We start from the raw sequence: 25,214 nt of genomic DNA, 5'->3' as shown, positions 1-25,214 counted from the left end.
GAAAAAAAGAAAAAAACTAATTTCATAACGTTTGTCTAGGAAAACAAAGAAATCTGAAAAAGACAGAAGGAAAGGTACGGTTTTGAGACTACAAAGTGTAAATGTGAGTGGTTGATTAAACTGCATAACGTTGGGAACCGTTTGACTAGGCGGTTCAATAAAAGAGTACCACCACCGTCAGTTGTGTGCGGTAAACCTCTTTTTCTTTTGTAGGAGAACATGTCACCCATCCATACATTTCCCATAAGTGTACGTTGGCATCTTCACTAATTTAGTTTTTAAAAGTTTATCGTGAATTCCATTTAGTTACCACAAACAAATAACTGGAATTGAATACATACAACCTTTTCAGTAGTGGAATTGGGTTCACACGTACAGAGCATTGTTAAATTCTGCATGTCCTATCAAAACGCAACACGTCACTGCTCTCTGACACCATGACAAACAAGACTGTGTTAAAATTAGATAATGCAGTGCAAACAGTGGTTTAAGTAGCTCAAGAGCACCAGATAAAGGAGACGCGCATAAGGAGGATAAAGCACAGTACCCGCCGCCGGAGCGAACCGCCGTGCGCATGCGTGTACTGGGCGTGCTCGCGGAAGTCGCGTTTTATCGCTTAACATTTTCACATGATGACATTTATTGAATTCGTTACACACCAGTGTAAAAATTGCTGTTATTGTGAGAAGTTCAGGTGACGGGTCCATTGTTTCAAGGTGGAATTTTGTAAGTTTGTTTTTATCGCCCCGAGAAACTGCTTATGATTTCAAAAATCCTGTTTTGCAAGAGTACATTTACCATTGCGGACATTTACTTTGTATATGTAACTCTTGTATTAGTTTTACTTGTTGTATTGCTTTTTCCAGAATCCTAAATACAATTTATTAATATTTCATTCTCATGGCTATGCTGTGCTTGTGAGATCAAATGATTGTATTTTAATTTCTTAAAGACAGTGGCTGTGGTGCAGTGGTTAGTGTCCGGGGTTGACTCGGGCATTGCCTGTGCCAAAGTTTCACCAAGTCAGTGTGTGCATATGTTTGCCCATCATGTGTTCACAGTGGTCTTGAACCTGGTGCTGCCAGTATAGGCACTGGCACTGCACAACCCAGAACTGGATAAGAAAGTTAAAAAATGAATGAATGGATCAATCTGATACGCTTTGATTAAAGGTGATTGCCTTAGTTTTGTCAGATGGCTAAGGCTGATTTGCCCCGGATGAGTAAGTATGGTTAAGTGAGAATGGACTTGGCTTGTGCCTGCCTTGCCACAATGCCTCTGGAATAATCTGATTTATTGCAGTCTTAAATTGGATTATCTAGGTTTAGAAATGAGATTAATAGTTAGGTTTAGGAAGGATAGAAATTTTATTTGCAAAAAAGGGAAAAAAGGTCGTGAATGGCAAAAGAGCTTCCTCACTGCTCCATTCTGTATGTTTAAATTTGAACAATATTTGAAGAACTGAAGTCTCATATCCAACCACACCAGTGACACCAAACACAGCTGTTTGTAGTAAAATGAAAGAGGTGCAGTACTTGTTAGACTTAACTTAATACAAATCTGCACAATTTGGAAACAAGGAATCAACCATTCACATTTTAGTAATTTCCCCTTTTTGTTTCATTTAAAAGTTGCTTAGTTGTTGCATGTTTTCTTGTTTTCTTCAGACTCATATCTGTATAGTAAGAAGACATGCCCCTTCCCGCCTAGGGGGAAACTCTGACCTGTGTTTTATTGAGGAACAGATGAACTGTAAGCAATTAAATTCATTATAGGTTCATTTTGATGTTTCACCCGATGGGTAGAATATTTCTTTCAAGCAAACCTCAGAATCAAAACAGGAAAGCACAGTTAATGCTAATACTATTCGCTTCCTGTTTAAAGGCTGTTTGAATAAATCCAGCTGCTTTTAGAGTTGTCATGTTTTTCATCTGCCATGTCAATTGTACTTTGTGGCTAATATTGACAATTTATTCTTTGCTGTCAGCTCTAGTATAGACTATAACCTAAATATTCTTATATCCAAAGATCTAGTGTAGATGATAAACCGTTTTGATGAATTGAGTTGCTGTTACACACAAATCTGGCACAGACCATAAACTAGGCCTCTCTCATATTGCCTCTCTCAACTCTATCTCTGCCTTGGAGATCTGTGTTTCAGATTTAGACACAGTTTGCTGGCTCTGTCACTTAGTAATATAATGCAGCAGAGCTCCAGTAGAAACAAGAGTGCTGCAAAAAGTTTACAAGGACAAGTGAGACCACTCCATCTCTCGGTCATCTCATTTGAAATCAAAATTCCAAATAGTCACATGAGGTAGATCAGCTGTTTTTTGGCTCAGTTGGCTATGAAGATCTGATCTTTGTGGTGAGAGCTCGAGTCTGCAATGTGCATCTCAAAGTTTGTACTTGCGGTGTTGAAGTGTCAGCTTAGTCTCTGTCTAGTACAACAACAACCAAGCCACTCCATATTAAAACTTCCCAAAATAAATAAATTAATCAAACCAATGAGTACAAGGGTATTGTCAGGAAAGGTTTGTTAGTGGCTTTCCAAAATAAGGTTATGGCGTTCATGAGCTGGAATCATTAGTGAAGAGAAGCAGTGGAGCTTTCCAGCTGTAAAAATAAATTACAACCAAGTAATCTGTGCGTTTGTACCTTTAGTAGAAAACATTTTTTTAAGTACTGTAAGTACTCGGTTTTGTTGAAGAACTAGTAGCAATTAATTTCCTAAGAGAACTTTTTGGAAATCCAAACTTTATAGAGTTGTGCTTTATTTGCCATACTGTAAAGTCAAAAGCATTTCTGTTAAATGTAAGGAAACAGAGTGAACGTTGGTAATTCTGAATTAACTGGGACGTCGGATATTGAAAATATGTGAAGATGAGCACTGGTTTCATTAATGTATTTGCTAATATTTTGATATTTTCCACTTTCCTTCCTTATTACTTATTAAGTTTAAACAACATAGACAACTGCATGGATTTTATGGTTAGATCTTACTTGCCAGGTGGTGACACAGCATTGAGAATGGGTACAAACAGAAAAGCCCGGACATAATGTGCTCCTTCTCAGAGCCCAAGCAATAGTTTTCATTTTACATTTGCTTCTCACTAAATGCTGCACAACAATGTGCATTGGAAAATGGGACTATTTAAATATGTTATTATGATCTAGGGCGGCACGGTGGCGCAGTGGTAGCACTGCTGCCTCGCAGTTAGGAGACCTGGGTTCGCTTCCCGGGTCCTCCCTGCGTGGAGTTTGCATGTTCTCCCCGTGTCTGTGTGGGTTTCCTCCGGGCGCTCCAGTTTCCTCCCATCATCCAAACACGTGCCAGTTAGGTGGATTGGCGATTCTAAATTGGCCCTAGTGTGCTTGCTTGGTGTGTGTGTGTGTGTCCTGCGGTGGGTTGGCACCCTGCCCAGGATTGGTTCCTGCCTTGTGCCCTGTGTTGGCTGGGATTGGCTCCAGCAGACCCCCGTGACCCTGTATTCGGATTCAGCGGGTTAGAAAATGGATGGATGGATGGATTATGATCTAGTTTCATATGCTGTGACACTTTGGTATTATTTTATTAAAGGAAAGTGTAGTGCTCATAAGATGATTTGCATAATACGGGAACTTTAGAATTATGAGTGTCTTTAAAAGATTTTTGGTTTTGTGCCTTGAATCATAATCTCTTTAAGGCTTATTTATTGAGTCAGTGAATAGTCAGCTTGAACAGTTTCAGAAGCACCACTGAGCTGTTTTGCAGTCACTTCTCTATGATTTACCATAAATGACAGTATATATAAATCCTCTTGTATTTTGAAACTCCCTTTCCCTCCATGTGGGGTCTGTTTGCTTTTGGGTGTCTCGTCATGTTGCAGTGACGATGTGAGCCAGAAGGCCAGTGTTGAAATGTGAGTCAGTTAGTGACAGGGAGATGAGAAAAGCATAAGGTATGGCGTGGCTAGAGTGTCTAAAACAAAGACCTGCCTTTGTCCCTACTCCTTCAAATCCAGTAAATTTCTCTTGACTTACAGAGTGTAGTTGAGTTCACAGACCTGGAGATAAATGGTCAATCAGTTATAGGTTGGTATGTATTAGTCGCTTGCCATTTGAAATCAACATTAATTATTACATACAGCACGCATATCAAACTCTGTTCTTGGTGTTTTTCAATAGTCCTAGTTAGCAGCTGATTTAACAGAGATGTCATTGACTTAGATGGGTTATCTCTGTTCTTTGTCTGAGATTTCAGAAGTTACTAGTAGTGCAGCTTTTAATTCTCAGAAGTTCAGAAAGAAGCGTATTCAGTACTAAGTCAAAGCCTTTAGTTCCCGTTCTTTTATTCCTTTCATTTACATTCATTTGCTTGAAATGTAAGTGCTTAATTTTCACCAACTACCATTTAAGAATGGTGTGCACATAACAAGGTTGACAACTAGGTATTATTTACATCTGTGACTTCATTGTTAAGCATCTAGATAGTGAACTTCATCCACTGGTCATCCAGCCATTATTAAACCTGCTTAATCTAGTTCAAGGTCAAGATGGCCCGAATCTATACCAGTAGCAACTAAATCTAAAACGAGTACCAGTCACTTCTGTGGAGCACTAGTCAATTTCTGATGCAGTACAACGAGAGCAGACACAATCCATCTTACTAAATGAAAAGTTTATTAGCAGAAAGACTCATTTTATAATTAAGAAACCACTAAGAAGAAAACCCTGAAGAAGCTGGTTTTTGGAAGGGGCATTAATAACTGTCACATTCATTTTTTTCATGGAAGCCAAATCCATTCCCAACTGCAGTGTGTGTGGTGTGTGTGTGTGTGTGGAAGGCCTGTACCCTTCTAGAAAGCGCACCAGGGCATTCTAGGGCACACAAAATCTCGCCCAGAACCACACACTTCCACTTAGAACAGAGACATGTAATTCTTCCATCTTCTAAATTTCAAATGTTGCAGTTGTGGGGACAAAATCAATATGAATACATTACAAAAGTCTATGGAGGAACAGTGGGCCAAACATCGGGAGGAATACAGCTTTGATTCTGTGCGGCAAAAAAATTTTAAAAGCTGCAGAGTGAGGTTTGCTGCTGAATTTAAAACGTTTTGATGGTTTTATTGACAGAAATGGATTGAGGGACTGTGCAGAACCAGCATGAGAACGAGAGGGAGAGAATGAATTTTGCATTTTCTGTGTTAATAGATAGATAGATAGATACTTTATTAATCCCAAGGGGAAATTCACATACTCCAGCAGCAGCAAACTGATAAAATAAAAATATTATATCAAAGAGTGATAAAAATGCAGGTATAACAAACAATAACTTTCTATAATGTTAACGTTTACCCCACCGGGTGGAATTGAAGAGTCGCATAGTGTGGGGGAGGAACGATCTCCTCAGACTGTCAGTGGAGCAGGACGGTGACAGGAGTCTGTCGATGAAGCTGCTCCTCTGTTTGGAGATGATACTGTTCAGTGGATGCAGTGGATTCTTCATGATTGACTGGAGCCTGCTCAGCGCCCGTCGCTCTGCCACAGATGTCAAACTGTCCAGCTCTGTGTCTACAATAGAGCCTGCCTTCCTCACCAGTTTGTCCAGGTGTGAGGCGTCCCTCTTCTTTATGCTGCCTCCCCAGCACACCACTGCGTAGAAGAGGGCACTCGCCACAACCGTCTGATAGAACATCTGCAGCATCTTATTGCAGATGTTGAAGGACGCCAACCTTCTAAGAAAGTATAGTTGGCTCTGACCTTTCTTGCACAGAGCAGCAGTATTGGCAGTCCAGTCCAATTTATCATCCAGCTGCATTCCCAGGTATTTATAGGTCTGTACCCTCTGCACACAGTCACCTCTGATGATCACGGGGTCCATGATGGGTCTGCACCCCCTAAATTCCACCACCAGCTCCTTGGTTTTGCTGGTGTTCAGGTGTAAGTGGTTTGAGTCGCACCATTTAACAAAGTTTTTGATTAGCTTCCTATACTCCTCCTCCTGCCCACTCCTGATGCAGCCCACGATAGCAGTGTCATCAGCGAAATTTTGCACGTGGCAGGACTCAGAGTTGTATTGGAAGTCCGATGTATGCTGAACAGGACCGGAGAAAGTACAGTCCCTGCGGTGCTCCTGTGTTGCTGACCACAATGTCAGACCTGCAGTTCCTGAGACACACATACTGAGGTCTGTCTGTAAGATAGTCCACGATCCATGCCACCAGGTGTGAATCTACTCCCATCTCTGTCAGCTTGTCCCTAAGGAGCAGAGGTTGGATGATGTTGAAGGTGCTAGAGAAGTCCAGAAACATAATTCTTACAGCACCACTTCCTCTGTCCAAGTGGGAGAGGGATCGGTGTAGCATATAGATGTTGGCATCCTCCGCTCCCACCTTCTCCTGGCATGCAAACTGCAGAGGGTCGAGGGCGTGGCAGACTTGTGGCCTCAGGTGGTGAAGCAGCAGCTGATCCTGGGTCTTCATCACATGTGACATCAGAGCGACAGGCCAGAAGTCATTCAGTTCACTAGGACTTGATACCTTTGGGACTGGGATGATGTAAGATGTTTTCCAAAGCCTTGAGACTCTTCCCTGTTCCAAGCTCAGGTTGAAGATGCGCTGTAGAGGACTCCCCAGCTCCAGTGCACAGGCCTTCAGCAGTTGTGGTGATACTCCATCTGAACCCACTACTTTGCTGGCATGAAGTCTCCTAAGCTCTCAGCTCACCTGTGCTGCTGTAATTGTGGGTGGGGATGTCTCACATATCCTGGTATCAGCAGAAGGATGGGTGGAGGGTGCAGTACTCCAAGGTGAAAGTGGGTTAGGGTGGTCAAACCTGTTAAAGAAGTTGTTCATTTAGTTTGCTCTCTCCACGTCTGTCTCGATGGTGGCACCCAGCTTCGAGCTGCAGCCAGTGATGATCTTCATCCCATCCCACACTTCCTTCATGCTGTTATTCTGCAACTTCTGCTCCAACTTTCTCCTGTACTCCTCCTTCGCCGCCCTGATCTGGACTCGGAGTTCCTTCTGCACACGCTTGAGCTCATGCTGTTCACCGCCTTTAAAAGCCCTTTTCTTCTGGTTCAAAAGGCACTTGATGTCACTTGTAATCCATGGCTTGTTGTTAGCATAGCAGCATTCTGTTCTTACTGGAACTACAATGTCCATTCAGAAGGTGATGTAGTCAGTAGTGCAGGCGACAACCTCCTCAATGTTCTCACTATGTGACCCCTGCAGGACATCCCAGTCCGCAGTTCCAAAGCAGTCTCTCCGAGCCTGCTCTGCCTCAGGGGACCACTTCCTGAATGAGCGTGTGGTTGTAGGTAGCTCGCTCACTCTTGGTTTGTATATTTTGTATATTTATATTTTCTATGTGTACCTGTACTGTACTTTAAATATTCTGTGTGTTTCTCTTTCATGTCATTAAACGAAAGTAAGCTGTAAGTGTTGAAAGAAAGAAAATGTTACGTTGTTGCTGACATGTACTAAGTACAGGCTTTTTTCTTGTATTTTTCCCCTAACAATATAGCATTACCACTATCTACATAACATTTACGTTGCATTAGGTATTACAAGTAATCTAGATATGATTTAAAGCATTGGAGAGGATGTACGTAGGTTATATGCATATACCATGTGTGGGGAACAGCCCGGACACAGACAGGTAGACATTGTTGCAAAGCACCACACACATTTATTTACAGTAGTATTTACAATAAAGTGAACCACACAACCCAGTGCCACATCACCAATCACCCTCAGCCCAGGCCCTTCCAATGCCTCTCTCTCTCCTCAGGTCCGCCTCTACTCCTCTCCTCCGAGCTCCGTCCTCTTCCACCCCACTCCAGCCATTGAATGGGAGGGACCCTTTTAAGCTTACCTGGATGTGCTCCAGGTGCCTCCCGATAACCTTCTGCCGGCCCTCCCAGGTGTGGCGGAAGTGCCGGCTGTGCACCCAGAAGCACTCTGGTGTCCCTGTTCTTCTTCCCCCCCAGCACTTCCGGGTGTGGCGGAAGTGCTGAGGGCCAGGGCTCCACTGGCATTGGGGCACCCCCGGCGGTGACCACGGGCCCCTATAGGGTTGAGCTTCTAAGCTCTGTTCCCAAGGTCCCCAAAGCCACCAAGGTGGTTGCCCCCTCGTAGTCTGGAGGAAGCGCAAGCCCTCCTCTGATTCTTCTGGGTGTCCCGGCTGGATACCAGCCCAAGCCTCTCACCACACATGCCATTTTATATAAGGAATTTGAGCATCTGTGGATTTTGGTATCTGTGGGGAGTCCTGATACCAATCCCTAACAGATGCCAAGTGATTACTGTAATCTAGCATTTTATTCACATTTCCACTTTGCCAGAAGTGTCTGAAGATTTTACCAGTTAAGGCTCCTAAAATATGTTAAAAGAGTTTTCTTGCTTTACACCAGCATTGCATAATTTGCATTTATATTTAATATTCCTTTTACTTGCATATGACACTGTGCACTTGTCTAAAGTGTATTTTATGCTTTTACGATATATTATTAGTTAGAAATACTTCTAGGTATTTTTGAGAACTGTTCCGGAACAATACAGAATGCCAGGGTGCATTGATTTCTTGGCAAAACGATATTTCTTGTAACTCTGACAAAATTCTTGCTTTCTTTTTTCAGGTCACACTCATGGTGGTCAGATTTTTCCGTTCACTCTTGCTGCTTATCTCTTCAACCCTTACTTCAGTGGACTTTATAAGGTTGGGGAGAGAAACTTTGTATATGTCACTCCAGGAACGGTGTATTATGGGATTCCCATGCGAATTGCGAGTCGGGCTGAGATAACAGAAATAACCTTGAAGGCACCATCCTGATGTCCTAGGAGGAAACCGCCTAGCGTAGTAAAAGGTGTAGCCACTGTGAAGATTTAGTCAGCAGTTTTCAAGAGTATATTAGTAATACATTCTTGCATTTAGATGCTTCGGTGGAAGGTGAATTTGGGTAGTTGTTTGTCATAAAGATCAAGTTGTATGCATGTTTATTAGATTTATTTATTTTTACTGTGAACTGGGGTCATAGTGACCTATTTTGTTGTGCTGGTGTTGACACACCAGCAAAGATTAATTTTCTTCTTTGTAGATGGGCTACAAAAAAAGGAAATTGAATATTTAATGTGAATATTTGTATCTATTCTTTGCACACTACAAAAATATGTTTGCACATAATCATAACTCAGGTCTACAGACATCAAATCAGTACATCTTGCCTGTTCCTTTACAGGGCTTGAAATCTCTCGATCAGAGTACCTCTTCTGCTGGCCATCATCCCTGCATAAACAGCATGACATGCATTTTATTGACAGGGTCTTACCTGCAGAGAGCGTACTTTATGCATGTAAAGCGACTTAATGCACTGACGCATCGCACACCTTTCAATTTCTAACACCTTTCTCATAGCAGAGAGGGGAACTAAAATGCCAGCCCTGATTACAGTGTCCATCCCTGTGTGTCCTGTTCTCAACTGTGATCTAAAGGCTCAACATGAGATGCCCAAGTATGACCCAGGTTGGCCATAAAATTGTGGCTTTGATGATTAAGTTGTAAAAGAAAGAAGAGTTAATAACCACTTCCATCTCACACCCCAGATGAATGTCACGTTGGTTAGATTTATTATAAACATGGCTGTGCTTAAAGTTACTTCCATAGTGGTAAAGGAGAAGGTGCCACTTACTCTTCGTGCGCACCATAATAGAGCGGACAGACTAGAGTTTGGGCTTTTAAATGTGCGGGGTGCGGCATATTTGTGCATTACATTGACCAATTCATTATATACTGTTACGTTCGACATATAGAATAATGCTTGAATAATTAAGACATTATTACAAATTTGTGTACACAGGAAAATATTTGTTTCCTGCCTTGCGCCCTGTGCTGGCTGGGATGACTCCAGCAGACCCCCGTGACTCTCTAGTTAGGATATAGCGGGCTGGATGATGGATGGATGGAAAATATTTTTTTTAACGATTTTTAGTTCTTGGTCACACTGTTTATTAAGTCATCTGGCCAAGTGAATATCATGCTCTTTACTTATTATTTAAAGTTATCATAAGCTTGGGAAAAGCAGCCGGATTCAGGCACTTGTGTAAATATTTTTGCGTGACACTGAGGGACGAGCACTATGCCTGACTCTGTGTAAGATAAAGTGGGGAATGGGTCGGTGGGATTTACGTTCTCTGGATGTTAATGTGTTTCCTTAAAGTCAAATAATGTTCATATTCTGGCTATTGTATAACATTTTAATGTCTTTATAAAATTTGCAAAAATTGTGGTTTATTTATTTGAAATAAAAAGATTTTCATTATGTGTGGTGATGCCCTGTCTTGTTCTGTATCTTAACATTTATCCTTTTTCACCAGCCTTCTGTCTGCACATTTAAAGCAGTGATTGATACCTACCTGTATATAATTAACTACTGTACAGTAAATTATTTTATATATAAATTTACGTTTTTGAGATTACAGTCTTATTTTGGTGAAAATTGAATTGTTGAATCCAGGAGTATAAAAAGATCTACAGAATTATTCACCGGGCAGGGCAGAAATTGAGAGATTTTATAAAATTAAAGAATATAATCCCAAATTAAATTCAGTGACAGCATCTGTAAAAGATGCTTTACAAAGCAACTGATAAGATAAGTTAGAATTAAAAGACAAATCACTGCAGAAAAAAAACATACAGGGGCAGAGCGCACAAATGTCAAGGCAGCAAGTCAGAATGAAAAAAAATTATTTGAATGTACACAGGAGTCCGTTATAATAACTATTGAACCCAAACTCTCCTCTTTTAAGTCAGTGGGAAACCGATGTGTTATATTATTTGAAATTGGAAAAAATCAAATACTCAGTTAGAGGATCCGTACAGACATTTTTCAAAACATGGCAGGATCTGATCAGTAATATTTTAAAATTAGTTTATAAAGCACAGAGAATTTATTAATTTAGGTATGTTTACAAGCCTTAAATTTTACGCCGTTTGGCTTGCTCTCTCTCTCAGGAGTGGGGATTGATCTGTTCTTAACTCAATTCTTCTTTTTGTAAAAACTTGATGGCTTTGTATGGATTGTAATAAAATTAATAAAAAAAAATAATAACTATTGATAAAAAACACATTGATAAGCAGAGCATTCATTATTCAGACTCTACAGGTTTGGCTGTCCTCAACTACAGCGTGATTCATTCAGGGAGTCAAACTACACCCCGCACAGATGTGTAAGGTCCCACTTCTCAGAATACATCATGTCAGGAAGTCGCAGAAAAGGTTCTGTGTGTGCTGGATAGCTCCGAGGGTTCGATTTCCAGATTTCACAGGTGAGGTCACAGTTAACACCGAGATTTCAAGCCAGCCTCCTCAGTGACTCACACTCTTCTGACATATAAAGAGATGGGGACTTGTGAACTTTCTGCAGTTTGGATGCCCAGCACTGTTTGCAGCAGCAAGACGTCCCGAACAGACTGAAGCAGAGCACAGGAATGGCAAACACTTACGGTAAGAGCCCCTCACCTCTCTGGTTTTAAAGGTATTTATCTTTCTGTGGTACAATTCGGGTTCCGAACAGGACAAGCATGTTGAAAGGTAGACTTTTTAAAGGGAAAGGTAGTTTGCATAAATAATAATTAATCTGAAATGTCTTAAAAAAATGGCATGTGGTGCAACCTGGAAAAATAAATCTGTGCTCATTTTGTTGGTTATAAGCTGATGGTACTCACAGTTCAGTTTTGTAATTTTATGTTTTGATGAAAATGTACTTTTTATTTAAAATACACTTTATAAAACATTGTGAATTTTATCTTAATGAGACAGCCTGTAATATTTTCAACATATAATCTTCATAGAACACATTGACTTTTTAAAGATAGGTATCTAATACAGTTGAAGAGCAAATGTCTGAAAGTCACTCTGCCTTTTTTATAGTACTTTTTGTAGTGATACTAATTAATTTGAGTATGTTTATAAATAATAAAACCAGTATAAAACACTGTTCATTAGTTTATATGCATTTTGAGTTTGGTGGATTGATTGACATAAGGACATTTAATTAAAGATTTATTATTATAAGCCAGTGTTTGTCAATGCCATTCCTACCTCCCCAATCTGTTTGCTTGTTTTCATTGCCACTCTTGGACTCCCCTCCATGTTAACATTGCTAATGGACATTGATCAATCACTTGAGTGGACACAGTGCTTGTGATGTCACACTGACCTACTTTTGTATAGTCATTCAAACTGATAGTAAATTTAATTTGACGAATAGCCCAAGAACTGAAGCTTTATTTTGCATCTTTGTGGACTCCTAGAGGTAAGCAAAATGACTTGAAAGTTTGATTACCTAAAACTTGAATTGTCATCTGGACAGTTATAAAGGCATCATTCGGCAGTGTGCTCAGGCTCATGTAACAGGTGTTGAGCAGTTTATTCTTTCTTACTTTTGTGTCCTAACAATCAGCAACACAGGTTGCTGGCAGACTGTTGACAGACTGATGTTTCTCTGATGAGACTGTGATACCAGTTAGTAGGGGTCATGTTCTTGGTTTCCAGAAGTTGGGAACAAATGGCTGGCTCATTACAAACATGTGAAATGTGTTTGTTTCATCCAGCTATTAGATTATTGCACCATTTCTCAGCTCATAATTACAGAGACTGGGGCTCACTCGGACACACATATCCACATCAGGGTGCTACATTTTACCTAAGCTTACAGTGATGACATCATAAAATGTAGGTCACTGCATCATAGCAATGGCTCAACAAAATGCTGGCACATCTCTTAAAAAAAAAAAAAAAAAGAATTGAAAACACAATATTGAACAACAATATTAATTAAGGAAATATTTAAAAATTCAAATTACTTGGAGTGACAAACCTCAAATTAATTTTTTAGTCATCAGAAAAATGATTATACAGTGGATTTAGAACCCTTCACTTTCTGTACACTTTGTGTTGTAGGTTTCTTTTTAAATTGATACATTTGCCATTCTTGACCATCAGTCTACACTCACTAACCCATAAGGAAAAGTTAAAACCTGTTTTCAGAAATACCTGCAAATTAATTAAAAATCAAAAACTGAAAATTCTTATTCGCATAAGTATTCAGAGCCTAAGTTCAAGCTTCTTTAGCAGCAGTCCCAGCTCTTCTGGCCTTCTTGGGTAAGCTGTCCATAACATTCTTCCTAGTAGACCCTCTCAAACTCAGATTGAATGGGAAGTATCTTTAAAATGCCACCTTTGGATCTCACCACAGATATTTTTTAGAGTTCAAGTCAGGACTTTGGCTGGGCCATTCAAGTTCACAAGCTTGTCCCAAAGCCAGTCCAGCATTGACTTGGCTGTATGGTTTGGGCCATTGTCATGCTGAAAGGTGAATCCTCACCCCAGTCTAAGGTGGTGGGCACTCTAGAAGAGATTTTCTTTAATGACCTCTCTGTATTTGGCTGAATCTATCCTTCCCTCAGCTCTGACCAGTCTTGCTGTCCCTGCCTCTGGGAAGCACCCCCATAGCACGATGCCGCCACCACCATGCTTCACTGTAGGGATGGTCTTAGGTAGGTGATGAGCAGTTCCTGCTCTTCACCAGACATAGTGCTCAGTGTTCTGCCCAAAGAATTCCATTTTTGTCTCATCAGACCAGAGAATGTTTTTCATTATGCTCTCAGAGTCCCTTTAAATGCCGTCATATGCCTTTTACTCAAGAGTGGCTTTCATCTAGCCACTCTACCATAAACGCCTGATTGATGGAGTGCTGCTGAGATGGTTATCTTTCCATCAGGTTCTCCCATCTTGGCAGTGGAATTTTGAAGCTCTGTTAGAGTGACCATTTGGTTCTTGGTCACCTCCACCTCTCTGATGGAGGCCCTTCTTGCCTGGTTATTCAGTTTGGCTGGACGGCCAACTCTAGGAAGAGCCCTGGTGGTCCCAAACTTATTCCATTTTGCAATTATTGAGGTCTCTATGCACCTGAGAACACTCAAGAGCTTCAGAAATGGTTTGATCCCCTTGCCCTGATCTATACATCACCAGAATTTGATCATGGAGGTTTAGGGGGAGTTCCTTGGACTTCACGGTTGTGTTTTTGTCTTGACATGCAGTGTGAATTGTGGGACATTATCGACACAGGTGTGTAACTTTCTAAATGATGATGTCCAATTCAATTTCAGTTCAATTTGCCATCGGTAGAGGGAATTAAAGAAGACAGGATGCACATGACCACAATTTGGAGTACGACAGAAAAGGGTCTGAATACTTAAATGATTGAGAGACTTCAGATTTTAATTTTGAATACATTTGCAAACCTTTCTGAAAAAAACATTTTCACTTTGTGATTATTGGTTATTGAGTGTATATTAATGGGTAGCAATGGTAAATGTATCCATTTGAGATTAAATCTACACCACAATAAAGTGTGCAATAAGGGTCTAATTACTTTCTGAATCCCCTGTATTAAGTAACCGAGATTCACATACTCAAACACCGGCCTCTGGGAGCTGTGAGGCAGCAGCGTTAGACACTATACCACCACGACTTGAACATATTAATATTTAAAAGTCAAAAATATTGTTTCTGCTGTTAACAATGTTTGAACCTGAGCCCCAAGTAAGGCACACATTTTACCTAGAATATGTAGTTTTTAATCTTTAACACAAGACGCATATATAGAAGTGGTGTATGTACACTGTAGAAGCAATGGAAATTATCATGCAAATATTTGTACTTGGCATATATCAGACATGGCTCTCTTTCACTATTGTACCTCTGCTTCCTCTTGTGACAAAGTGAACTTAGACTAGACGAACCTCGATATTTTGGTGGATTTGGACTTAATCTGTTTTAAACTAGCCATTAATGGTCTTTTGTTGGGCTGTACCTTGCACACCTCCCATAGGAGGCACCATTGGGCATCTTAAGTAGACACCCAAAGCACCTCAACTGGCTCTGTTTGGTCCACAGAGGCAGCGATTGTGCTCAGGGGTTTTCCAACATTACCAACCTCCTTGTTCTGCCCCAGAGAGTAATCCCAGCAAACCCCATGGAGGCACCTCATTTCAGAATCTCACAATCTTATTCTATTGGTCACTACCCAAAACTCATGACCATAGGTGTGGATGGAGAGGTAGACTGGGGGTCTGAGTGACAGGAACCCATTAAGTATTTGTTTCTAACATTTGTTGATTTGCTATTCTGTTGTGGGTTTGCAGCGTGTTGTTCTCACAGTGACTGTCATATTGTTTATGGTAATGCCTGTTGCTAGTCACATGAGTGTGGTACGTGATGTCACATTGACATGCCTGGTGACATCCAAAGGTCATGTGAAAAAGGCAAAGTATATCAAAATCAAAAATCATTAACTACCATCATGAAGAACCCCGTGCACAATACTCGGCATCCCAGCTTTTGGATGAAACCTATAAACTGGCACAGTTGCAATTGTTTGATGTAGTTAGTGACAAAACTTCGTGAGATTGGTTTAGTAGATTTGCCCGTCTTTGGAACAACATTTTTGTTCCAGTGTTTTGAACTTTTGACCATTGTTTCTTGTATTGTCTTTTTAACATTTTAACCTCAGCCTGTCCTTGACTATTCTTTTTGGTTTCCATTTCTTGATCTCCAATTGCTTATGCACCCTGTTTTGAGTTCTTTTTCTTTTATCTCCTGTGCTCACAATACAGTGGTCCACTCACAAGTTATGGTGGCATATTGGGGGTGAGGGGGGGCATAGACATCTGCCATGTTCTCTAAATGTGTGGAGGGAATGGACAGGCACATACAACCACTTAAATACAGCTGTAAGAACAAAGATTGTTTCAGGGACATTACACTTGTTAGCTGCCCCCAATTCATCACCTTGCCAGAAGGTAAAGAGTGTCATTATTTAGTAAAGAGGCAGCAGTCCGTTTTTTCAAAAAACACAATACTCATGTGGTACCACAGTCAGGCCCAAAGAAAACCAACTGAAAGAACTTTGCAAGAATCACTTAGTCTGTCGTATGGACCAGTAGGCAGATTATGTACCATCGTGAACATTTTCTGAGGATGTTGTTTTTCCTTCTTGGTAATTTAAACGTTTATTGTAATTAAGGATTTTTATAGGTTGAGACTTTCAGATGTACTGTGAGTCACATTCTTTTATAAATTAGTCTGTCATCTGGGACAAACCCTCTGCTTAATTTCTATTCCTCCCCACTTCAGCATTACTATGTTGTTTTAAATGTGCTATATAAATAAATTGACATTGACATTGAAGATGTGCTATAAAGCCTTGTGCTCTTCGCCGTTTAATTTCTATTACTTTTACTTTCCCCACCTCTGTAGATATCTTGAAGACAGTGGACCTGCAGCCATCAACAAACAACAGGTCTCACCACACTGAGGAGATAGATACGAAGAGGCTGATTGTCAGGAGGGGACAGCCTTTCAGTATGACGATACAATGTGGAGATGTGTCTCGTCTGCAGATGACAGGGAGTTTGGAGATTATTCTGCATACTGGTAAGTTCTGTTTTGAATTAATGGGAGGCTCTGCTGTCTGTTCTGTCTGACACGCACTCTTTGGGGTCATTGCAGGTCTCCTGTTTGATTCTCATACATAGCGGCTTCTGTTTCCTCAGCCAGAAGAGCAAATATGCCACTTGGCAGTGAGGTGTGACAATTTCCCCCAAATGATGAGACAGCAGTGTCTTTTATTGCTGAGAATAAATCTGGAACGGTACATGCTGAAGCTGCTGAAATTATTTTAGTTGTGGATGAACATCCGATTCTGTCATCTTTGCTTATTCTATAGAGGAGGCTTTGTCAGGTTGTCTCTTGTTTTTCAGCCATGACTTTCCTAATTGCCAATACTGTGAAACAGCCACCCCACCTCCCAATACGTTAGATCAATGATGTCCCTGATAGAGCTAAATGGGTGTATGCCCTGATTAATTGAAGGAGACTGTCTGAGCTGGTGACACCAGAAGGCCACACTCTGCAGGATACTTTTAAATGGATTCTGTGACAGTTAGTGGGCTGATTGAGAGCTGGACTTTGGGGAACATGTAACAATTTGAGCCCTTAGAAAACAAAAAAACTTTAAAAATGCAAGTGGAGCAGATGCAAAGGCATCCTCTTAGCACTTTTTCAGGCTATAACCTTTACTGTATCCTGTCAGTTCTGTAATATAAGAAAATTAGACGATGTTAAGTGACCAATACTCGTGTATGACTAATAGTGCCAAATTCACATAGAGTTTCACAAAATTGTATGCTGGCAATTTTGCAATTCTCACTAAAAAGAGTCTTTGGCAGTTTTCATTTTTATTTTTAAGTAGGAAAAGAGGAATATTACTCCGTAAAGACCCGTTCACTTGTCCGTGTTTACCGCTATTTTTTTCAAGCATGCATAATGCAGGTAATCCATAGCCCACCAGTAAAATCAATTCTCTGTATGCCTCTTGGTCACATCATCGCAGACATGCCGTGCATCTTTTAAAAATGTGACATGCTGCGTACAAAGGCAAACCAAAATACACCACCTTGCACATTGGTGTTTTTCCCCCCACAGGAAAGCAAACCATTCAGAAAGGACCAAGCGATTGTCCTTCTCTTTTTCCCAATTCCTGCAGACGAGGGCTGATGCACTGTATGCTTTAAGTTTCATTTTTTTCTCCAATATGTAACTTTAGGATCATAATCACCGTGATTGTCATCATAATTGGCAAAGTGGGCATCCACTTATCAGGACAAACACAACACACATCTGATGGCTCAAGAAAATGTCTACAAGTGACCAGAAATTTTATTTTCCGTTTTCCATTAGTGGCAGGCAGATGTGTGTGGAATTAAGGCAGACAGGAAATCGCTTCTCTTCTTGTGTCATTGACATGAGAAGCCAAATGATGTTTGTCAGTAAATGTCATCTTTCTCAGCTACAGATGGTTCAGTATGCTGCTGCTCGTTTTCTTACAGGGTCTCAGAAAGTTGTGTCCATTACTCCAATTCTGGCCTCGCTTCATTGGCTCCCAGTTGAATTTAGGATTCATTTTAAAATTTAACCTTTGGTGTATAAGTTGCTAAATGGTGCTGCCCCATCCTATCTGGCCGCGTTGCTGGTTCCGTATACACCAGTCCGCTCTTTACGTTCCTCTCAACAGCAGTTGTTGGTTGTGCCAAAAGATGTAGACGAGGGGTGATCGTGCCTTTGTAGTTACGGAATGCTCTGCCGATTGAAATTAGGTCAGCTTCTTCAACTCAGATGTTTAAATCGCGACTTAAAACACACTTGTTTGATTGCTTTTACTGTATATGAGTAATTCTGGTATCAATTTTATTAATAATTAATTTTTTTCATATCCTTTACTTTTCTGTAAATTGTTTATCTTCTAATCGGTTCTTTTAACTTTTTTGTTTTAGTATTTATGTAATTTTTATACTTTGTTTACTGATTTATTATTGATTTTTTTGATTTTATTGTACAGCACATTGGTTTACACTTATGGTGTTTTAAAATTGTGCTTTTATAAATGAATCTTGATTTGATTTGATTTTTTTTTTTCCCCGTGAAGTGAAACACTGAGTTTAACTGTGAGTTAAATTTCGTGTAAATCATTTCCTTTCCACTAATGACTAGAGTGAGGTTGGACCTGATGCTACGGAAAAGAAAATCAAATCGCTCACTTGAAAAGGCAGTTTTTCTGAGAAAATCATCCAATCTACGCAGGCATCTTGTTAATTCAGTTGTTGATTTTTTTCTGAATTCATACACTAGAAGATAATATGAACATCAGTCAAGTCAAGGGACTTTAAATTGCAAATTGAAACCTGTAAGTGAATTATTAGAACTACCAATGAGAAAGACATTCACACAAGCATTTGCATTTCCACAGTTTCCTGCCAGTTCTATCTTCTTATATAATACATTACGGTGGCTGTCCATTTGTCTGTCCAGAATTTTAAATCACCTGTAGCTCACAAACCATTTGAACTATTCACCTAAAATTTGGTACACAAATACTATGTGACATCTACTATCCGCTTTCAGGGTGATGATTGACCTCTGAGGTTATTTCACTTTTTATTTTAATTTTATTTTATTGTAGAATCAACTCTCGGCAGCAGCCAGCAGGTCGGCCATGTGGCACAAGCGTACGGGCGCCATTCTCATCCCTACAACCTTCGCTGTCATTTCTCCTACCTCTTCATATCTTAAATCACTCTTGAGGCAGATTGAAGACTTGAGTGCCAGCTTAAGTGAAAAATTAAAGAAAATGTACTAAGCGATTACAACACAAACACTGATTTAATCCGTTTTAATGCTAAAAGATGCCAATGAAAAAAGAGAAGAAGCAGGCCACTAGGGTGGAGAAAAGAAGAGCTGCTCAGGAAGCAGCAAGCGCCTCAACTTCTGAGCAAATGAATGTTAGACGTAGAGAGAAAGAGTGTGAAAACTAGAAGTCAAGTGTATTGACTGCATGTTGTCGTGCAGTGCGCCATTACTTGTTATTCTATAAAATAAGCATCCAAAATAGATTCTGCACGTATAAAAACCCAAACTAACACCGAGATACACTAATAAAGATGCATGAAAATTACACGCAACCACTGAGCTGGTGTTCTGTGTGACACAAAGAGCATTGTGATAGGCAGTGGGTGTACCTTGTAGGACAACCTGGCCATTGAGGGTTTGACAAGGCGATGGTAATCACCAATATTAAGTTGTTGAATGTCAGAAGTGTGCTGAAAGGAAAGTCTAGAGCAGGGGTAGGAGGATCGCAGTTGCCCAATTGCTCAGTTAGAAAGCAATCTTTGTCAATCTCAGGCCTTATTTAATTTTATGGCTTGTTAGTCTGCAATATTAGGTTCTTATATCATAGATTTTTTTCGTTTCCAATGAAATCATCCAAATGATCTGAAGCCTGAAACGGTTCATTTTGAGTCTGTCACATTTTTCTAAGAGTACATGATGAATCCACACAGGTGGACATGGAAACAAGCTAGATGGAGATCTGCTGGCTCCGTTGTCATTTGTATCTTATTGCTAATAAGGAGCCATGAATGCAGCCGTTTAGGACTGAAATAAGTGGTTAAGGGTGGTGAACCTTAACAAGCGAGACCACTAAAATGAAGCAGAAAAATGTCTCTTGAGCAATAAGTGCTTTGTTAGCAGTAATCGACTTCTCATTAAGGAACTGGATTGGAACAAAAACCTGCAGCCACTGCGGCCCTCCAGGACCAACAGTGCCCACCCCTGGTCTAAAGGGAGACATGGCATTCAGCAAATGAACCAGTTCTGTCTCCACAGACCACCAGCTGTACCAACTCCCTGCCAAATTAGACTTTACCCCAAATCCACACTCATTTAGCTCTAGTAAGGAGTGGACTGTTATAGCACATTTTGAAGCGATTCCTTAGTTCACCTGGAGAATTGCTCTTCAGTTCAGGAGTGCTCAACAAAATCCAAAGATTCCTGCTTACTGTGTCTTCTGGAAGTACCGGGACCCTGAGCCCTCATCTCTGTTTGCAGTAAGTGGCCAGTCTCTGTGCTACATGGAAACAAGGTGCTGTCTTCAATTACACGGCTTAATGCTCTTATCCTCGCTAATTATGTGACATGCCTAATTCTGTTTATCTATACTGGCATTAAGTGTAAGAATTATTCATAGCTTCTGTCCATTTTGCATTTAGTAGGGGCACTCAAATCAATCGTACTGTGTGAGTAGTTCTTTTTTAAATAATCTCCGTAAAGGCTTTTCCACTTTCCAATATAATAATAACAATAATAATGATAATTGTTTTCACTCTTTTGTAACCTACAGGGAAAGAAGACTTCATTCAAATTCAAGTGCCTCAGTCAGAGGTGGAAACCGACAGTTGGCGGTTTAGTCTTCAGGCAGGCCCACAGGACATCCTGCTGAATGTGTACAGCCCTGCTATGGCAACTGTTGGCCAGTACAAGATGACCGTTCTGTGCTTAAGGCAAGGACAGGTCCTGCAGCAGCTTTCAGGAGGAAACTTTCTCCTCCTTTTCAACCCCTGGTGTAAAGGTATTTACAATAGGCTGTTAATTTCTTCTTCTTTTTCTGCTGAAATCCATTTGTAGTCTTTTGACATTTTTGACCAACTAGCACGCAAACTCTGGAAAGCTTCTAATAGTTACAATTAAGCTAAATAAGCAGTCATACTGTACAACTAATGGCTCCCTCTGGGTTTTCCGCGTCCTAGTCTCAATTCCCCAGTAAGCTGAATGGGGCTCACATCAAATACAGAACAGGTCTCTGTTCTCTGCATTTTCTTTAGACTTACTTGTCTCAATCCCAGGCTCACAGGATTAGGAAATTCCTGAGTAAATTACTTGCTGTTTGCAGCTCATTACTTGTATTATGTCCAAACCAGTAACGGCATACTGCATGATAACATGCAGTGAATACACTTGCTATTTGTCGTCGCTGGATGCCATTTTGCTCTGTCTCATTTGCCTTTGCAATTCTCATACGTTTGGCCTCTGATTGCCGACATTGATTAGCCTCTTCCTCAGTCTCATTTTCTCTTATTATTCTCTTTCGCTCAGTGTCGGCCTGCCTTCGTTGTATGGTCTGTTCTTTCCTCTCATTTGCTCGAGCAATTAATTGTCTTTCGGTGTGCATCTGTCTGTAGTAAATGCTGGGTGCTCTCTTCATAGTTTTCACACTCTTTCTCTGTCTCTGTTTAGCATTCGTTTGCTCAGAGGTTGATGTGCTTGCTGCTTCCTGAGCAGCTCATCTTTTCTCCACCCTTGCTTCTCTTCTTTCGTTGGCATCTTTGCGTGTTTAAACTGATTAAGTCAGTATTTGTGTTGAAATTACGTAGTATGTTTTCTTTAATTTTTTCACTTAAGCTGGCACTTAAATCTTCAATCTGCCGCAAGAATGATTTAACATATGAAGAGGTAGGGGAAGTGATGGCGAAGGTGGTAGGGATGAGAACGGTGCCCTACGCATGGGCTGCATGGCTGACCTGCTGGCCGCTGCCGAGAGTTGCTTCTGCAATAAAATAAAATAAAAAGAAAGAGAGAAATAATTCCAAAACTCTTCAATTTTAATGTAAAACTGTAGTTCAGAGTTTCATCTTAGTATATGTGTACCAAATTTCAGGCTACAGGTTATTTGATTTTTGACCTTGACCTTTCTGGGTTAATCTTTGACCTTGGAGGTCAATCATCACCCCGAAAGCGGAGGTCACGTGTTATATGTGTACCAAATTTCAGGTTAATTGGTAAGTTTGCAAGCTAAAGGTGATTTAAAATCCTGGACAGACAAATGGACAGCCACGGTAGCGTATTATATAAGAAGATTAAAACAAGGACTAGGTCAAAACAAAAGAAAAAGGATCCAGCAACCACAAAGACAATATTCTGCAGCTATCCGAAAGAAATGTCAGGACTCTGGCTCAGATTGTTACCAACAAACAAAACAGACTAGTGAAATGCCTAATACTGTCAACCCTCGTTTATCGCAGTTAATCTGTTCCAGACTCTGCCGCGATAAATGAATTTCAGCGAAGTAGGATTTTTTATCTGTAAATCAAATATTTTCGCAGTTAGAGCATAGAAAACCTGTTTACGACCTTCTAAATACATTTTCTAACATTATTAGAGCCCTCTAGACATGAAATAACACCCTTTAGTCAAATGTTTAAACTGTGCTCCATGACAAGACAGAGATGACAGTTCTTTCTCACAATTAAAAGAAATGCAAACATATCTTCCTCTTCAAGGTGTGACGTCAGGAGCGGGGAATGTCAGAGAGAGAGTAAAGCAAACAATCAAAAATCAATAGGGCTGTTGGGCTTTTAAGTATGTGTGGCACCACCGAACAAAGCAGCTACAAAGAAGGGAGCAATGTGAAGGTAGTCTTTCAGCATTTTGTAGAGGAGCGTCCCTATCCTCTAGGCCAGTGTGCGAACAGCCCCCCTGCTCACACCCCCTCCATCAGGAGCAGAGAATGTCAGAGAGAGTGAGAGAGACAGAGAAAAGCAAACAATCAAAAATCAATATGTTTAGATATGCTTACATTTAAAATCCGCGATAGAGTGAAGCTGCGAAAGTCGAAGTGCGATATAGCGAGGGATCACTGTATGCCAAAACAATGCTGAAGTTTCAAAAACAAAAGCAAAAGCTTTTTAGCCAAAACTATACAGACAATCCCTAACCAAACTCTTTATACAATCATTTATTTCCGGTTTATCCTAAAACTTTGACAACAACATGACATGTCACGTAACCAAAAACGTGTCTAGATATGAGGGGAGGTCCCAAAAACTCCCAGAATCAGTTAGCAAGAGTAGAGTGCAGTTATTGAAAATGCTGTTAGGTGTAGTATGCATAAAAGAGTGGCATCATTCTGAATTAAACAAGTGCGCATTTCTGCTGTTTATTCTACAATTGCGCAGGTGACTTTGCTGATTTCTTTTTTTCCACACCACCAGGACAAATGTTCAAGAGACAAAACAGAATTTCTGAAAGTTTTATAATAAAGGTTTTTATAATTATTTACGAAAATATATGGCTGCTACTATGCTGAAAACAAAAACAAAAAGAAAAGATGGTAAAAAAATTGGTAGCATAAAAAGAACTGTTAGTAAGGCATAAATAATAAGCATGGCAGTTTGAAGGCAGGTTGAACAGGTCCATAAAGTGGCTGATGAAGAGTTATAAGATCTTTTGGGGTTCTGGCTGGAGCAGGACACTTAAGCACAGACGTAGGCCGTGGTATTTGATTCTTGTATAACTGCTGTGGTCTTTTTTTCTTCTTCTAGATGATCCCGTGTACCTTCCCCAACAGCAAATGCTGCAGGAATACATCCTAAATGAAAATGGGATTCTTTTCCAAGGGTCCTGGAACAATATCTACTCTGTACCCTGGAATTTTGGACAGGTTAGTGAATTCCTTTTGGAGATCAGGGAGGATTATTTACTGTTTAGAGAGCTTTTTCATACTGACACAATTAATCGTCCATTGACCCACTGCTACATTCACTTATTCAAAAGAGGATCAAGGACTCGAATGAGAAAATGACCATAAAAAGTGATTCTATCAAGGCATTGCCTATCTGCTAAGAGGAAGAGCTAAATAAGGCATTTAAAGTGAGAATAGACTGCATCACTAGGAGGACTTAAGGCGACCAATTTCACAAGACAAATCACTGAGGCTTATGAATTCTATTAAAATGGCACCTATGATTTATAAGTGTGAACTAAGAGATACCAATACCTCCAGAAATTAGTAAAGGTGTTACCTTTTTAAGATACATTTAAAAAAAACAAAACAACAGAAACATTAAGTAGGAAAAACACCAGTGTTTTTCAGCTAATAGAAATTAACAGATGGGAATTATTCTTTGTGTAAATGGCAAAGGATGGAGGAATTAAAGAGAAATATTAAAGATAAAAACAAGTGAAACAGGTGAAAGAATAATGTTTTTCAAGTTTTATAAATTAACTAAATAGTCTAAACAGGTTTTTTCTCTCTTTTTCTTTAAGATGTTTGAACTTTATGGCCATATTGAGTTTTTAAAGGGAATTGGTGTGAAACATAGTTAAAGAGTTAAGGTGCTGTCATAATATTTTACATTCATTTCACGGATCACAACAGAAAGCATATGGTGAGTTAAGAATTCAGGAAGAAGGCAAGAGAAGTGCAAAAATGCCAGCTTGTATGTAAAAAATGAATTGGGCAAAAGAGTTAAAGTGACAAGGGAAAATGAAATAAAATGGTTTTGATTTGAATACAGTTTTGTGAAACTGACACTAAAATTCATATTTTTGGAAGGTTTAAAGTGTTTTTGTGGTGAAAACCAAATACTACCCCTCAAAGCCTCATTCACACATTTTCTGCTGCTCTTTATTACATGCAACCTGCCACAAATCAGCTCTGTTAATGCCTCCTGTAGACATCAGCACTGAGGAGCACAATGCTGTTTCTTTTTTAAATGTAACATGCTGCACATTTTCCACATAATGACACACTAAAACGCACCATCGTGCACATTACTGTGTTTGCTTCACAGAAAACTCTAACTTCACCTAATCAAGGACTTTGTTAAATGGTGCGACTCAAACCACTTACACCTGAACACCAGCAAGACCAAGGAGCTGGTGGTGGATTTTAGGAGACCCAGGCCCTTCATGGACCCTGTGATCATCAAAGGTGACTGTGTGCAGAGGGTGCAGACCTGTAAATACCTGGGACTGCAGCTGGATGATAATCT

The 25,214-nt window shown here is 40.1% G+C and overlaps 2 protein-coding genes across 3 annotated transcripts in view; both read left to right on the top strand.

The window, feature by feature from the left end:
• tmppe (transmembrane protein with metallophosphoesterase domain) overlaps positions 1-10,308 on the top strand; it is a 33,886-nt gene extending 23,578 nt beyond the window's left edge. For both annotated transcript variants that reach the window (XM_039762962.1, XM_039762961.1), the window contains one exon: positions 8,627-10,308. In XM_039762962.1, the coding sequence (XP_039618896.1) occupies positions 8,627-8,820 (194 nt within the window). In that variant the 3' untranslated portion in view covers positions 8,821-10,308. The remainder of the gene's footprint in view (positions 1-8,626) is intronic.
• A 1,088-nt stretch (positions 10,309-11,396) lies between these two features.
• tgm2l (transglutaminase 2, like) overlaps positions 11,397-25,214 on the top strand; it is a 58,891-nt gene continuing 45,073 nt past the window's right edge. The window contains exons 1-4 of the mRNA XM_039762960.1: positions 11,397-11,490; positions 16,309-16,485; positions 20,786-21,013; positions 23,763-23,881. Coding sequence (XP_039618894.1) covers positions 11,475-11,490; positions 16,309-16,485; positions 20,786-21,013; positions 23,763-23,881 — 540 coding nt within the window. The 5' untranslated portion in view covers positions 11,397-11,474. The remainder of the gene's footprint in view (positions 11,491-16,308; positions 16,486-20,785; positions 21,014-23,762; positions 23,882-25,214) is intronic.

This window comes from Polypterus senegalus, chromosome 9, assembly GCF_016835505.1.
Source record: "Polypterus senegalus isolate Bchr_013 chromosome 9, ASM1683550v1, whole genome shotgun sequence".
In the NCBI taxonomy this organism is placed as follows: Eukaryota; Metazoa; Chordata; class Cladistia; order Polypteriformes; family Polypteridae; genus Polypterus; species Polypterus senegalus.
This window is presented reverse-complemented; position numbering and strand designations above follow the sequence as displayed.